At 46.1% G+C, this 17,890-nt stretch overlaps 1 protein-coding gene across 1 annotated transcript in view; it reads right to left on the reverse strand.

Annotated features, from left to right (window-relative positions):
* Window positions 1-15,433, reverse strand: part of RYBP (RING1 and YY1 binding protein) — a 66,450-nt gene extending 51,017 nt beyond the window's left edge. The window contains exons 1-2 of the mRNA XM_073644763.1: window positions 15,128-15,433; window positions 13,933-14,058 (exon numbers count right to left, since the gene is read on the reverse strand). Of these exons, the coding sequence (XP_073500864.1) occupies window positions 13,933-14,058; window positions 15,128-15,159 (158 nt within the window). The 5' untranslated portion in view covers window positions 15,160-15,433. The remainder of the gene's footprint in view (window positions 1-13,932; window positions 14,059-15,127) is intronic.
* Window positions 15,434-17,890: the final 2,457 nt, after the last annotated feature.

Consider the following 17,890-nt stretch of genomic DNA (forward strand, 5'->3'; position numbering starts at 1 on the left):
GATGCGAGTGCTTGCAAGTGCTCTTCAACTCAATCCAGACCATAATCCAGATGCCAATCCTTGGAACTGCTCCTCAGCCACATCCAAATGCCAAACCAAACTTACAAGCCCACTCCACATCATCCAAAGCGTTCAACTCCAACCATTGATCAGGTCAATACCCTGGAACTTCCAAATAAGCCTCAGGACCAGAGGAAAGCAGCCATGGACCTTCTAAGGCCTGCAGCTTCGTACAAGAACTCCACTAGGGTTGAGAAGTGACCGACCCATCAGAGAAGAGACCATGGAAAGAAATAATGAAAATTAGCAGAAGAATTTGGTAGAGCCGTGCCAGATTAACGACCCACGGCTTGGACATCAGATGGGGTTACCTGTTGGTGGCAATCTCATAATGAAAAAAAAAAAACAGACTTTGCACTGCATAACATTATCAGGAAAAAGCGGAGAACAGCGGTGCACGACACCTAGGAGAAGACCACAATGTCATGTATCTTCCTCACTCCCCCCACTGAACCTCTCCCTTGAGCAGCTCCTTTAACCCCCCCCCCCAATCCCAGATATCCCTTTAAAAGAGGACGATCCAGTACATTATATTTACAATGTATTTTTTAACCTACTGCCTGAAGTTATTGGCACGCGACACGCATCCATCATCGCCTGGATTTACACGGATGCTTCAATCCACACTTCTCAAGCTGTGCATATATCTAAATTTAATCCAGACGAATGATCGGGGATTCGTGGAAAATGTAATATACTGTGCATTAGAGACTGCAGACATCGCCGCAGACAAACGAGCCGAATGTGCTGCGGAGGTGAAAATTTGTCACCATTCTAATTGCTGCATACAGGGCAAATGTATCTCCGTTATACCACGCGGTGCGGGCTCCGGGAGCGAGCGGCGACAGAGCTGTATACATTTTTATTGAGATGGATTAAGCCAGTTGCAGGGGTGTACTTAAAAACACATCCGCCATATTTCCATCTCTCTATATATAAATTGGGTAAAAATATTCTACTGGAACCTATAGAATGGGCAGAATTCTGTATACTCCACCAATTTATTTATTTTTTTTTTATCATGGCCACCAGTCCACAGCTCTCCACCACCTTTCCAAATCACACGCAACCTGCTGGATAGGAGAATTTTCATAGGCGATCAATTGATCGCTGCAAATCGAGTGCAAGAGAAGCAATGAGCTCCTGATTCTCCTTGCAGTGGCCACTATAGGAGGAAAGAGGTATTACATGCAGTTAGTGAGCCAAACAAATGCCTGTGACGTGGACTATATGGACACTTTATCAAGTGTCCACTCACACAGGGGTGTCCCAAGTTTGGGAGTCCCTTCTTCTACATCCACGTGCCACATTTAAAGGAGTTCTAGCTTCTGCTCCCAATTCCTTTTATATCCTCCCATAATCATTAATGTCATCGGTGCAAGGGCCGTTACCATTTTTCCAAGGTATCTGCCAAGGCAATCACCTGATCGCTGCAGATCCAGCTCATGAGGGGACATCAGCTGTTTATTCTCCCTGCAGAGGCCACTACAGGGGAAAAGTGGTATTACATGCACTCAGTCCGCTAGGATCACTGTTTTTTAGAAGGTCTCCAACGACAGAGGGTTGTGCCAAGATGGATGTCGACTGAACAACATTCATGTAAGGGGTCATAAGTAAGGAGTTATGATGAGATAACCCCCTTTAAACGTTGAGCTCCTGGTAAAGATGTCCTTATATAGAGCAAAGTCAGCCGAACCCGCTGATTTCATTAGGGCCTCAGACTATCCCCGATGTAGTCAGAAAGAAGAGGAAATAAAGAGAAAAACTATTGGAAGCACATGCACGATCGGCTAAACTGAGCATGCAAGTCACTGGGGTATAGCCGTCGGCCATGATTCACACAACTGCTACCGCAACCCTTGTGATCTGCAGGGTGGCAGTAATTGTACTGGGCATGGGGGGGCGTCCTAGGATGATGCTCAAGGTTGGGTGAAGGCACCAAATGATCCCTCAGCCTTTTTTTCCTCGAGTCACATTTTGATTTCACTATATCCTAGCAAATTGTCCAAACTATTTCCCTACACTGCAGCATTGATTCATCGTGAACCAGGTTTACCCAAAAATTTGCTACTGGGGACAGAATTTGGGGGATTTAAATTATTCTATTGACTTCTATGAGAGTTCTTTCTGCCTAGCTAAAATCTGTCATTGATAGTTTGAGGCTACCAGACCAGAACTCTCCAAACCTCCTCCTACCTGCCGCCATTCCCAGCGCGACGACCCCGTTGTGGAGCAACATACGCTAGACGCCGCGCTGGGCCTTCCAATCAGAAGCCATCAGGCAGGAGGGAGTTTGCAGGACTTTAGTCACTTGTACCACCATCTGGCGACTCTTTGATCAAGTTTAGACACCTTTTTGAAGGCAAAATTCAGGCTAGTCTAGGCCAATTCTACTTTTTTTTAATTCATCTCTTTTTTGGATCAATAGGTGTTTGGCAAGAAATGTGCCCAAAGCACAATTAGAGGAACATGTACAAGGATGATGTATGATTTCTGGCAATGACTTGTGCCATCCTGGGACCCATTGGTTAAAGTCATAATGTACACAAGATTCCAGATGGTTTTTTTTCCCCAGGAAACGTCAATAAATATAATATTTATTATATATATATATATATATATATATATATATATATATATATATATATATATATATATATATATATATATATATATATATATATATATATATATAATAAATATCACTTTTAAAAAAAAAAGTGGAGAAAGTCATTGGCCATGGAAGATGTGGCCAACATAAGGAGCCGGTGGTACATAGCCATAAGAATAGCCAGATTGTGGGGACATCTACAGAAACAAAGGTGAAAAATACAGAGTCACAGTCAGGTGCCAACACCTCCAACAATCGCTAACACAACTGCAGAAATGCTCAGCCGAGCTCTTATCTTACGTCTGGTCGGAGATCAGCGCTCTGCTACACGTTTCCGCGCCCTTATTTTACTAATTTGCTGGACCCCCCACCCATCAAAACTTCTGACATGGGGAAAAAGAAATTGCAAAAAATGTATATATATCCCCCATCTCCAAACAGATCATTAAGTTCAGCAAAAACAAGTCACTGGGCATCAAAAGGATAAGAAGCAGCAAGAATTTAAACCTACATACCATTTCCTATGGTTTTAATGCAAAAGCACAATGGCTGCATGTAGATTAATGATTATTATGGGGGTCAATCCGCAAAATAAAATACATATTGTCACCAGGCAGGTATGGATTAGTATGGCTGGTATTTCTAGGTCGAAGGAATAAAAAAATTGGCCCATCTGCAACACACAAGGACTTGGCCTGTAAAAAGGATATTAAAGAACTGCTTTCATCTTTCCTGTTCCATTCACGCCTGATCCATTTCCTTGATCTTATCTAACATTTTCTTCTGACCTTTCAACCTGACCTGAAAAGGTCAAGGACCTGAGGGAAGATATGGCCCACCAGGCCAGAAGACCATAAATTTTCGTTCATGAGAACAGCAAGACCTTGATGATGATCCTCATCAGTGCAAGATACAGAAACATGGATCCAGCGGGGGTCGGGCTTAGGCGGTGCCGTTCCTGGTGGATTCAGCAGGGGGGAGGGCTTAGGCGTGCCGTCCCTGGCTCCAGCAAGGTGGGGAGGGGGGGGGGGCTTAGGCGGTGTAGTCCCTGGTGGATCTAGCAGGGGAGGCGGGGGGGGGGGGGATGTCGGCCATAGGCGGTGCCGTCCCTGGATCCAGCAGGAAGGGGGGGCGGGGGTCGGGATTAGGCGGTGAAGTCCCAGGATCCAGCAAGGGGGGGGGGGTCGGGCTTAGGCGGTGCCGTCCCTGGATCCAGCAGGAAGGGAGGGCGGGGGGCGGGCTTAGGCGGTGAAGTCCCAGGATCCAGTAAGGGGGGGGGGGGGAAGAGAGGGTCGGACTTAGGCGGTGCCGTCCCTAGATCCAGCAAGGGGGGGGTCGGGCTTAGGTAGTGCAGTTCCTGGATCCAGCAGGGAAGGGGGGGGTTGGGGCTTAGGCAGTGCAGTTTCAGGATCCAGCAAGGAGGAGGGGGGCGGGGTTCGGGCTTAAGCGGTGAAGTCCCAGGATACAGCAAGGGGGAGGGAGGTGCCGGGCTTAGGCGGTGCAGTTCCTGGATCCAGCAGCAAGGTAGGGGAGGGGGGTGTTCGGGTTTTAGGCGGTGCCGTCCCTGGATCCAGCAAGGTGAGGGGGGGGGGGGGGGGAGAGGGGGGTGTCGGGCTTAGGCAGTGCAGTTCCTGGATCCAGCAAGGTGGGGGTCGGGCTTAGGAGGTGCCGTCCCTGGATCCAGCAAGGTGGGGGGGGGGGGGGGGTCGGGTTTCTGGCTTAGGCGGTGAAGTCCCAAGATCTAGCAAGGAGGGGGGGGGGGGGGGTGTCAGGCTTAGGCGGTGCCGTCCCTGGATCCAGCAAAGCAAGGTACGGGGGGGGGGTGTCGGGTCTTAGTCGGTGCCGTCCCTGGATCCAGCAGGGAAGGGAGGGGGGGGGGTTTCAGGCTTAGGCAGTGCAGTTTCAGGATCCAGCAAGGGGGAGGGGGGGCGGGGTCGGGCTTACGCAGTGCAGTTTCAGGATCCAGCAAGGAGGAGGGGGGCGGGGTTCGGGCTTAAGCGGTGAAGTCCCAGGATACAGCAAGGGGGAGGGAGGTGCCGGGCTTAGGCGGTGCAGTTCCTGGATCCAGCAGCAAGGTAGGGGGGGGGGTTTCGGGTTTTAGGCGGTGCCGTCCCTGGATCCAGCAAGGTGAGGGAGGGGGGGGGGGGGGGGGGTGTCGGGCTTAGGCAGTGCAGTTCCTGGATCCAGCAAGGTGGGGGTCGGGCTTAGGAGGTGCCGTCCCTGGATCCAGCAAGGTGGTGGGGGGGGGTCGGGTTTCTGGCTTAGGCGGTAAAGTCCCAAGATCTAGCAAAGAGGGGGGGGGGGGGGTGTCGGGTCTAAGTCGGTGCCGTCCCTGGATCCAGCAGGGAAGGGGGGGGGGGGTTTCGGGCTTAGGCGGTGCAGTTCCTGGATCCAGCAAGGGGGAGGGGGGGGTTTTCGGGCTTAGGCAGTGCAGTTTCAGGATCCAGCAAGGGGGAGGGGGGGCGGGGTCGGGCTTAGGCGGTGCCGTCCCTGGATCCAGCAAGGTGGGGGGGGGGGGGTCCTGCAGGGGAGGGTTGGGTCGGGCTTAGGCGGTGCAGTCTCAACTTTACAGGTGACCGCGATCTACTTCAGAACCATAAGGCGTAGCCATATTGAAGGGATCAGCCTGGGAAATTAACGGACCCATATTGGACCTCATTGTGACGCCAATTTCTCTGCACATTTCTCAGCATGCTCCATTACAGATGTTTTCATCTATAGAAAGAGCACTAAAAGGTTAGCCAGATTCATTAAGGTGGACCGGAACGGATGATTTAGCCATCAAATGTGTATGAAGAGTTTTGACTTTTCTCTGCAAAAAAATATCAGGAGAGAGGAATGGGCAGTTTGATTTCAACATGCCTGATCCTTTTGTTCTCAGAATAATAAGAAAAAAATAAGAATAATCGCTGCCTACTTCCCTTTCCTCAATTAAACTCATGTACATTCGGCAAAGCTGAGAATGCGTGTGTATTTAGAGGGGTTAGGAAAAACAACCATCTGAAATAGGACCTGTCACCTGCCATAAACATGTATTTCTTTACTTGAATCCGGCGATTGTTTTTCTTTTCTTCCTGCTCCTCTCCGTTCCTGAGATATAGCCCCTTCTTACCTGTATATAAATCTAGTCTTATTAGCCAAGTGGGCATGGTCACCTTATCATCTGTGGGAGTCTTTTTGATGGCCATGCCCACTTGGCTATAAAAAATATATATGCAATTTTATACAGGGAAAAAGGTGGCCATATCTCGAGGAACAGAGAGGAGCAGGAACAAGAGAAAAACAATCGCCGGATTCAGGAGAACAGCAGCATTTACACCAGGTAAGAAAAATAACATTTCTAACAAGTGACAGGTCCCGCTTTAAGGGACTATGATTCTAATACAGAACCCCAGGAACTTTATGTGCGACGATAAAGGATCACACGGTAGTAGATCTTGTATGACGGAAACCAAGCGCACACGGGGCAGTAGAAAACTTAAGGGACGGGGCGTGGGTCACAGTGGAGACCAAAGTTTTTATGTCCTGACCTCACTTGCTGCTGAAGGTGCAGACGCTTCCGATAACCAGAGCAGGTCAAGAAAGGGAGAGTGCTGAAGAGGACAATGGAGGCTTAGGGGGACAGCTCTTCTGGCCTGGGGGCTTGTTAAAAAAATAAAAATAAATAACTTGAGAAACCAATGACTGAAACCTAGGAACCAACAAGATCTTCCTAAAAGTTACAAAGTTAGACAGAGTAATGACCAAAAAAAATTACCAGATATTAACGACATGCTGAATATATTTATATATACACACCTGGTCACATAGCAGGACAGAAGATCCCAGCCGGGAACAAATAGATCTGGACAGGATTTCTTTTTCACCCCGAGCTAAGAGGTTAAAAGGTCAGAGTTTTGGTCCTAAATGAGACACTTTGGGCTACTTTGAGCACTTGGAAGGTTAACGACCCTACAGTTATTTTATCTTGGCTTTTTTTTTTCATTATAGAGGTTTTTGTTTTTTTAATATACGGTAGTCTGATTTTGCAGATTCTTCCTGAAACTAAAGCACCCAGAGCATTTGTTTGGGCTTTCTAGGAGGAAACCGCCCCCTGTTGTGACAGCGGGCACTGGTAGATCTAGGTCTGTTATAATATGTTCACATAGAGGAAGGGAAAAAAAACGACAAATTTTTCCAAGAGGAGTTCAGTAAACATTTTTTTTTTTTTTTTTTTTTAACATTGAGGCTTTTTAAATCCAGAAACGTTTTCTTTACGCAACATTGAAAAGTTTTGTTCTCCGCACTTTGCTTTTTGCAGATTTTTGACTAGCTGGCATCACAATTTCAGCAGATTCCATCAGGATACAGCCTCATAGAAGTGACACTTTTTTTCTCTAACTAGTTTTGCAAAAAAAAAAAAAAAAAAAAAAAAAAAAAAACAACTTCATTTAATTAAAGTGTATTTTCAGCTGAAACGAATAGGAAGAGTATTCAAAGTATCTGAAGTGGATCCACTTCAAAATCCTTCTAAAAAAAAAAACGATTTTGCAATGCTGGAGGGGACCTGGTGATCACCGCCAATTAAAGCCCCCACAAACAAGTGACAGGCATACATTTGGTTAAAAGGATTGTACAAATCAGGAAAACATTGCAGTTTTCTTTCAGAACCAGCGACACCCCTGCCTGTGGGTCATGCCTGGTATTGCAGCTAAGATCCATTTGCAAAAATAAATCTATATACTAGAAAAATAATAATTGTTCAATCGGATGGGGTCCCACTAATGACCAGAACGATTTACTCATGTCCCCAGTTCTACCCAACCAGGGCCAGGAATCGTGCTTTCCGTGCCATTGGGAGGGACGGCAATGGCTGAGCCCCGTGCCATTGGGAGGGACGGCAATGGCTGAGCCCCGTGCCATTGGGAGGGACGGCAATGGCTGAGCCCCGTGCCATTGGGAGGGACGGCAATGGCTGAGCCCCGTGCCATTGGGAGGGACGGCAATGGCTGAGCCCCGTGCCATAGGGAGGGACGGCAATGGCTGAGCCCCGTGCCATAGGGAGGGACGGCAATGGCTGAGCCCCGTGCCATAGGGAGGGACGGCAATGGCTGAGCCCCGTGCCATAGGGAGGGACGGCAATGGCTGAGCCCCGTGCCATAGGGAGGGACGGCAATGGCTGAGCCCCGTGCCATAGGGAGGGACGGCAATGGCTGAGCCCCGTGCCATAGGGAGGGACGGCAATGGCTGAGCCCCGTGCCATAGGGAGGGACGGCAATGGCTGAGCCCCGTGCCATAGGGAGGGACGGCAATGGCTGAGCCCCGTGCCATAGGGAGGGACGGCAATGGCTGAGCCCCGTGCCATAGGGAGGGACGGCAATGGCTGAGCCCCGTGCCATAGGGAGGGACGGCAATGGCTGAGCCCCGTGCCATAGGGAGGGACGGCAATGGCTGAGCCCTGGGGCTAAGCTGCAATACCACACACAACCAGTAAACAAGTGTGGCGCTATTTTCTAAAGAAAGCAGCCATGCAGACAACATTTATGATTAGCTAATGAGTCCTACAAAGTCAATCTATTCCTAGATCAGGTCCACAATACAAAACTCTTCCTCCTAAGAATGGAAATTTAATAAAATACAGCAAATGTGAAGCAGTAACAGCTCGATGGAGAAGACACATGCCGCGTCCACGGATCAATTAACAAGCGGAGTCCTCGACTGGAAGAAATTAAAGTGATTTTCTATAAGAATGGTTGGAGAGTCCCGCTCAATGCATCATCTTTTCATCACCTCGTTTGCCCTTGTCATATAGTGTTCGCTGCCAGCGCCTCCGACAGTGCGAAGCCACCGAATGCAGCTGTGTGACGGGAGAGGGGGGAAAGCTGCACAAAAACAAAAGTCTAACGTGCAATACGGAACAAGACCGGCGTTAATTGTACAAATTAATAAGCACGCATTTACATAGATGTTAACAATGCCCTTCGGTGACGACGGGCTGCGTGTAATTAAAAAAGGATTTCTTGTAAAAGTTAAAACAACAGCATACATATAAAACCTTAAGGGGGGCTACAGCATTGGATAGGGAATATCAAGGCTTGATTTTATTTTGTAGGATCAGTTTTCTTAAAAACAAGGCTCTCCGGCAGCAAACAACAAGAAAAAAAGGCTCTCCGGAACCACTCACTTCTGCATTGATGGCACTGATGACGTAGTGACACTCCAGAAGGAATTGTGTGCACATCCTGGCAGAGCGCCTTTCTGAAAACACTCCGGGTAAAACAGAAACACTGAACATATTTGCTAAATCCTGTGCAATAAGCCAAAATTTATCACAGTAGAGCATGCTGGATGGTAAATTTGGCACTCTTTTCTGACTTTGCACCACTTGGTTTACATGGGGCAAATTTTTGCATTTAAGTTTTGGTGCAATTTGCTGCACACTGTTGCATTTCAAGCTATGCACCCAGATGGGTTGCAAATATCTCCCGGGTCTTAATCAGTAAATCAAGACTCGTTGCTACATTTATTATTCTGTGTGTATAGGAATAGTAGTTAAAAGTTTGTCGCAATGGTGAACCTACCCTTTAAAAGGCATACCTCCATAGTTTCACATAGGCGTAAAAAATTGCTTCCCGAGCTTTACTCCAAGGAAGCCGCCTCTGCATTCAGACTAAATGCCTGCACATACTACAACTGGACAGGGAGGGAAAGTGTTAACAAGACGAGCGCAGAATCAGCCAAACACCGAACGAGCCGGATCATTTTACTAAAAACACCGAGAACCCCACGAGCAACATAAACATCTGAATAAAGCATACAGGAGGCAGCGGCTCGACATCATCTCAATTTACAAAGTTCATGAATCATGAAAATACTAATATAAAAAGGCAAAATAAAAAATGGAAGTTCCAAAATTAAAGATTGGCAAATGGAGGTATGAAAAAAAAAATCATCAGCCAACACGGTGAGGGAAGACTGGATTGATGAACTACCTGTGTGGAGAATTCTATAAATCATCATGTACATCGGCCTAGAATAACCTTCCATCATCTGTAAGATCTCTGCTGAACATCAGTGAATGGAAACATCCCTGTTATCCTGAGGCCTTAGGCAGAGAGTTTGTTACAATTGCATCCATTCTAGATACATTAGCAACAAAAAGATTTACTCTAGAGTTTGCAACAATGTATCGCAGAAAATCAGCAGCCTAGGTAGCCGCTCCATTGGTTCAACAGTTAGAAATCTGGGGGTTACACAGCGATTTCAGGCAAAAATTGTGCTATGAAGTAAGTGAATGTGGTCGGGCTGCGACTGACGCACAAAATAACCAAACCCAAAGACAACAGGTAGAATCATGCCCGATGGAAGCCATAACTGGATTGTGAAATGGGTATTGATGCCCCAAATTTTAGATGGCTGGGTAGAACATAGAGGAGGCCCTATAACTGGGTGATTTCATTATAAGGAACGAGTTATATCACTGTGACATTATGTACGAGGAACATTCCTTAAGAGCTAGCACGCCCCGCTTTCCAGGAAACTCATTAAATATATATATTAAAAACAATGGCCACGATTCATCAAGACAGGCATTTTAATCTTGAGCTCGACTAATAAGTGCCAAATGCATTACTAGGCGCATCTTTTGGTTTCTGTGCGCCAATTCAAGAAATTTACTCCAATCGGAACAGAGTACTTTTCTGCCCTAAGATGCGCCACTTTTTTGGCATAATTTATAATGAGGTTTCCGGTTGTGCTGGGTCACATACTTCTTTAGAAAAAGTTGGCGCAGATGGCTTGGACTGGCACAAAACACGAGCTACAAGTTGAGCAAAACCTTTGACATTACACAACTTTTGTTTTTTAGATGCCCATACACATTAGGCAGCATTCAGATGCATCTATTGCTCCCCCGTACACAAGCACGCTCAGCTCAGCCAAGTGTTCATGTGTTATCTATTGGGAAAAGGGAATAAGTGGATTATTGACTTCTGGGAGAACTAAGGAATCGGGCAGATAAATTTACCATATCCAGCATCATCTGACAGAGGAGAGTTGGAAGGCCCCCATACACATTAGATAACTAGCCCAAAATCTCCTCGCACCAGCTCAGAGAAAATTGCAAATAAGACATAGTGCCTGCTGAGGGGAAACTAGTGAATGTGCAGCATACAAGTCATGTAATGGCCAACAATAGTGTTATCTCTCAGGTTCACACAAAGGACAACGTATTCTGAAATCCTACAGTACAGGTACCATTTAAGAACTACGGAGTCAAAATCCAGTTCTGCTCTATAAATGATCACCCAATGGACCGTAATAAATGTACTCCAGTCTTGCCTTCTGAACCAATTGACAACGCACCTTAGCAAATAACCCAAAAGCCATTACAAGGATATGCTTCAACTCAATTTTTTTTTTTCTTCTTTTAGGTTTGAGTACAATTGAAGCTATGACTTCCGGCACTTCATGTACTGATGGTGGTTCCTGGTGGTATATTTCTGGACTGATAGTGGTTCTGGTGATGTATCCTTGTAGTTATGGTGGAAAGGTCTTATTCTGCCACAAAACCCACTTCTGAAATTGCCATATGACCTCGGCACTTGAATAGACCTTAAGGGCTTTCACACCTGTCATGAGTCAAATGTCTGACTATGCTTTACCCTCCTCCAATCATGACATCACGAGAAGGAATCCTATTTTACCAGAGTCATTTAGATTTGCCTAGGGGAAGGGGGGAGGTTTCCTATACAGCAAGTGAAAGACAACCAAGGTCACATGGGAATCAAAACTAGAAAATACTTAAAAGGGTAGAGCACCTATATTTCTCCTCAAATCCAATAGCCAGAGCCCGCACTCGCTGGTGCTGATAAAGAGAACTGGATTGTTCATGATGGACAGTCACCAGACAGCCATGATCACCCTACAAATGACCTTTCATATTGTCCCACATTTGGGAAATCTCCAAGTGTTAAACTTTTCAACAAAAACACTTATAGGTCATATTACCAGGTCTAGGGAGGTCATTGGAATGACACAAAAAACTGCAGAAAGCAAGATCTCCCTGGGTTATGTCTATACCTATAATTAGATATGGCCTAAGCAGACCCCGTTATGCCAGAGGGCGACGCACTCTAATGAAGAGTAGAGCCAGCTGTGTAAACCAGACTTAAGGAACTGGTCAGGTCCATTTAAGAGGTTTTCCCCTAATAAACATTTATCTCTTCACCATAGAATACATAAGAAAACGTATGATCACTGGGCCCTCCACCAGTCCTAGGGATGGGGATTGCAAATAACCCTTTGTGAGTGGAGCAGTGGTGAGCATGTATGGCCACCACTCCGGTAAAGCGTCTGCACAACCAATACCCCCCTAAGACCAAGAATGGAGCGATGGTCGTACATGCTCATTCCCGCACGCCTATTCTTGTCCAAGCAGTCAGACCCCCCAGCGATCATACATTTACCACCCATCCTGTGGATAGGTGATTTCTTCATAGGAAGACTCCTTTGAATTCCAAAAGTTGTTTTTTCTTGCTTGTTTGTTTTTTTTACTTTATTTCCAAAACATTCTAAATTCTGAAGGACACGACATGAGTGATTTCTGTCTTGGCTTTGCACAAACACCAACACACTTTCGGTATCATTACGAGTCAATAAACGCTCACGAATTGCACCTAGTTTATTATTAACTGTCAATCACGTGCAGGAAATACTCGCATACGCTCAAAACAAGAACTCCTGGCCGCATGCTGGAAGTTTCACATGAATCATTCGGTTTGTAGAGAATCCCGTGTGTCATGTCGAGCAACGTCAAAAAAATTCTGCGAATTCAGCATGTAAAAGGGACAGGAATAGGCACTCGTGATAGGGGGGAGGGGAGCGCTGACCTCAATGACTTATCTTTGAACTGTCCGACCATAAGTTTGATATCACATACTCTTTACATGTGTTCTGCCCTGACAAAGAAGTTTCTTAGAAGAGCGAATTCATGTCAATCTATCCACATATCCAAAGGCAACATCAATGGCGGCTGTGAGCTTAAGCCCCCACTGATAATACAGATTGTAGATGTCAGACCCCTATGGTGTTGGTCAGAGACTTCCGAAATTCAATCTCCAAGTTAGTATCAATGGTAATACATCACGAAAAAAAAAAAAAAAAACAGACATTTTATACAATGTCAAATAGCTAAGGGGATTCAGCACTTTATTAAGCACTGCCGACCTCCAAATTAAGATAAAGTGGAAAGCCCCTATAAGACGTATAGTGGTAACAATTGTCTTATAATTACATATTTAGAAAAATAACAGTACAAATTCCCAAAACACCGATATCTCCAAGAACAAACCCCAATCGTCATTGGGGGTGGAAGCAACAACAGATGCTCAGATTATTGCTTCAACCACCTGTTATGGATCAGGCCAATCTATGGATAAAGAAAACTCCAGCAATGAAAGCAAAAAAAGAACATAATTGGCACGGTCCATAATACAAATTATATCAAGCAAAGACAAAAAGCATCCAAAAGATGGCAACATTTCCCACTGTGAAGAACTACAATTCCCAGCATACTGCGTTGCATACTGTAATTCATAGTCACACTCTATAGATGAGCAGTGCTTGATTTGATAGGCTTTTAAAGGGTTAACAATCGTACAAGTCACGAGACAAATAAAGATATTAAAATTAACATTTTAAGATATGCATTTTTTTTTCTCATTGCAACCAATAGTAATATGTCACCTATGGAACGTAGAAACACCTGGAAATGTCATTTTGCAGAGAGGTAAAAAAAAAAAAAATAAAATAACCGTCTAGACATCACCTGCTATCAAATGCCACATTTCACATAAACTGATCATATATCAGAGTGCAGATTGCCACATGGCACCACTTATGCTCCATCACCACAATTCAGCCCCTATAGAGTTAAACGGCATCTTAGGTCATCATTAAACAATATATTCTAGCCCAGTAACATTTGCATTTTATAGGAAGGCACTGATGTGCGCAACTTGACAACTTTTGCACAATCCATGGAAGTCCATGGTTGTATGACATAATGCAAAGTGGCATGAAAGGAGGAAATGGGCATGACATATTTGCAATGGGCACCACATGGCACACGCTGTCTCAATATCATTGGGAAAGGATAAACAAATGTATCAGGCAGAGAAAAAAAAAAGTAACAACCAAGAAATGTATCATGTAAATATTTACACAAGAGAAAGGCAACATTTCCATGCAGGACTGAGACCTGGCAGCAGCGGGCACCGTACCTTGTGGACGTTCCTTTCCGGACATCGCATATACTGCATTTAAAGGCTTCTGCACTGTTCCTATAAGTGCACACGCTACAATCCCAATATCCCTCATCCGCTGACGGTTTCGCTTGCCGCTTTGGCCTGGGAAGCAAAAAAGAGACAAGAAATATCAGAACCTGTCAAATGAGCCCATCATCTACCACAATCCCCCAACCTCTCCACCACCATAGGGATAGAAATCCCAAACTTTGCAGCCCATCCTAAAAGCAGGTTGACGCGAAAAATTGCCATATCCGACCTCCTGCCCTTCAAATTAACCTTACGGTGTCGAGAGAGAGGGATGGGGTTAAAAACAACCCCAAGGAAGAGTCCAACCATCTACCCTTACCCTTGTAGCCTTCCGCTATGCCCTCACCTTACCCCCCCAATGATCTGCCCCCCCCCCCATTATGACATGCAGCCATTCCAACAACACTACCCCCCCCCCCCTCCGCCTTCTTCTAAAGCCGTCACCGTCATGTTTAACCCTTACATGCTCCTATAGAAATAAGATGATGGTCACGGAAAAGGAAGGGAGGTGGATTGGAGAAGGGTGGGGGGGGGGGGCGGCTTTGCAAGGAATAATGCATTATAAAAACACAACACACCCCACTGTGAAAATAACACACAAAAGACAAAGAAGCAGTAGCCGACACAAGACATTCCTGCCACCCACCGCCTCCCGTTCCCTCCCCATTCACCTATCAATAATGAAATAATACTAAAGGATATTGGGGTGGGGGGGTAATGACTTATTTAGATTTTAAGGGTAGCAGAGGCGTTTCTCTCTTTCTCCACCCTGCCCTCTCTTTTTTTTTTCCTCTCTCTCCTGGTAAATATTCTCTTTGTCTGAGGCTCTGTGCAGGGAGTGTGTGTTATGTGTCTGAGAGAGGATCAGCCGCCATAGTGGAGCTGTGCACTTCCTCCCCAGCACACACAGCTCCCTATATACAGCCTATATGCTCTATACTGGGGAGGGGGCTGCAGGGTGGTGGTACTGCAGCCTCCACTTACAAGGGCAGGGAGATGATTGGGGAGGAGGAGGTGGGGGGGGGGGGGGGATTATGCCTCCATCTGTCTACATGGTAATGGGGGGTATATAAATAAACCGACCCCCTCCCCTTTAAGGCTTATTATTATTCCCCTCCCCCCGTCCCCTGCTGCACTGTACCTGGTCGGGCTCTTCTTGTCGCCCATAATCATGAAGGTAAAATCCTGCACGCCTGGTGCACCCTCCCCCCTCTTGTGTTCTGCAGGGAACCCCCCCAACACCTATAAATAAATGGGGATTTAAAGGGAGGTTCCAGGGGGGGAGGTATGTGGATTGGAGGTGAGGGGGCTATAGCTGTGGAGGTATGGTGTGGTCGGGGAGAGGGGGGCTGGCAGGTCCTCCTCGGTAGGTCCGGGAGCAGCCCCAGCCGTGCTCTCTCTCCTTCGCCGATCCGCTGCCAGACTGCACAGACTCAGGGACGGAAGGAAGGGCGGGGCGCAGCCGCCGTGACGTCACAGCTCCCGGCAGCCAATCGCGGCGCGTGGGGGATTTAAAAGTCCAGCAAGTGGGGAAGGTGAAATATTCTTAGAATTGATGGGGGGTCGGTGTGCAACTGCCCCAAAATGGGAGGGGTGGGCCATAAGCTGCTGCTGCAGAACCTCTTTGAACCAGATGTGATCTGGGAGGTCCATATGACTCCATAGAGCAGAGGAGTAATTGGACAAAGAAGTTCTGCAGCAGCTGCAGGTGTATTGTGACTGTCACCTGTCTGGCAAAGAAGTTCTGCAGCGGCTATAGGTGTATTGTGACTGTCACCTGTCTGGCAAAGAAGTTCTGCAGCAGCTACAGGTGTATTGTGACTGTCACCTGTTTGGCTAAGAAGTTCTGCAGCAGCTACAGGTTTATTGTGACTGTCACCTGTCTGGCAAAGAAGTTCTGCAGCAGCTACAGGTGTATTCTGATTGTCACCTGTCTGGCTAAGAAGTTTTGCAGCAGCTACAGATGTATTGTCACTGTCACCTGTCTGGCAAAGAAGTTCTGCAGCAGCTACAGATGTATTGTCACTGTCACCTGTCTGGCAAAGAAGTTCTGCAGCAGCTACAGATGTATTGTCATTGTCACCTCTCTGGCAAAGAAGTTCTGCAGCAGCTACAGATGTATTGCGACTGTCACCTGCCTGGCAAAGAAGTTCTGCAGCAGCTACAGGTGTATTCTGATTGTCACCTGTCTGGCAAAGAAGTTCTGCAGCAGCTACAGATGTATTGTGACCGTCATCTGTCTGGCAAAGAAGTTCTGCAGCAGCTACAGATGTATTGTCATTGTCACCTGTCTGGCAAAGAAGTTCTGCAGCAGCTACAGGTGTATTGTGACTGTCACCTGTCTCTTTTGTGCTAGTTCTGGATAGTTTGACAACTTTTTTTTGCAGTAGGACTACAGGACCCAGCAGGTCAAGTTAAAAGTTGTCACTTTAAAAGTTGTCCCAGGCGTTGTGGAACTACTGATCCCAGCACACATGTCAGTCTCACAGCTTTGATCACTTTTTTTTCTGGCTGTCTCCTTCAGTATTTAAATTCAGAGGATATAGGTACCAGCTAATGCAGAACCTCTTGGTAGGAGAATTGTAGTAATCTGGCGTTTTCTTTCTGCAGCTGTGATTTGATAAAGCAGAGGAATGGTTGAATGTCATGTTAGGAAAGAAGTTCCGCAGCAGCTACAGATGGTTTGTAACTGTCAGAGCTCAATTGTCTGCTCTCTGTACACTTTCAGCTAGTGTCAGAAAGGTTTGGGCAGCCTTTACCCTAGAACTACAAGTCCCAGCATTCTCATATAACTCTGGGTGTGAGTTTCAGAACAGTGTCCAATCTCTTTAGTACTTCTTGATGCCAATTTAAGAAGTCTGGGAATCGTGTATCATTCTAAGTGTAGAACTACAAGACTCAGCGTGCCGGGATAATAGAAGGCTCCAATCGTAGCGTGGAACTACAAGTTCCAGCATGCAAAGACTGTGTCAGCAAATTTTCAACACTGGACTCTTGTCCCAGATTTTTCTTGCAGCTTTATGTGTTAGTCTCTTGTCATTTCAAGTCTTGTAGAACTACAAGTCTCAGCAGGTAGTTTGTCTCACTGACATTTTTACTAAAAAGCCCAGCTTGAGAGACAGTCTCACAGCAAGCACCTTAATATTCAGATTGCTAGCTGTGGAAAGCGAAGATATGGGTATCAGCTGCTGCGGAACCTCTTGGTAGGAGATATCTGGTCATCGGGACTGTTGAAGACAGAACTGCAGAGAATGGATTCCTGTCACTTTAAGATCTTGCAAAATTAATTTAGAACTATTGCGTTCATTAAAACAATTTTCTTTTGGAGCATTTCCAGAAGTTGTAGAACTGCAAGTCCCAGCACACCCAGACACCATTTTACTGCAACTCTCTCAGCAATGTAGGCCATGCTTTTTTTTTCTTTTTAAGCTGCACATGTTCAGACTTGTTTTGTTCCATCTACTGAGTGTAGAAAACCTAAAGATGGACGTGATAAACGTCGCCGGTCGTGTCTGAAAGTCACTTGTCACCATTGAAGTAAGTGCTGAATATGGATATAAAAGGGGACAATATATATTTTTTGTTAAAAATCATTTTTGCAGTTTTTTTTTTTTTGTTAAAATGTTTGCACCCTTTGGCTTTTAAAGGCTCTTTGTTTCCTGCACACTCAACTTTGATGTGGTCTGTGGTCATAGATCAGCTGAGAGGAGCTCAGAAAAAGACAGATAAAAGAGTTAGAATGAGCTCACTGATGGATTCTCAGTTAACTCATTCTGCAGTCAGCAATAGACAGTGCAATGCACGGGCCATAGAAGGGAAATGCATACTGATTGCATACTGGCCACAAGACTACAGCTGAATGGAGCTTCTGGTCGTGCATGGACCCTACCCCTTCGTTATAAGG

This window comes from Phyllobates terribilis, unplaced genomic scaffold (genome assembly GCF_046119375.1).
Source record: "Phyllobates terribilis strain yellow unplaced genomic scaffold, ASM4611937v1 Scaffold_8__6_contigs__length_399053987, whole genome shotgun sequence".
NCBI lineage: Eukaryota > Metazoa > Chordata > Amphibia > Anura > Dendrobatidae > Phyllobates > Phyllobates terribilis.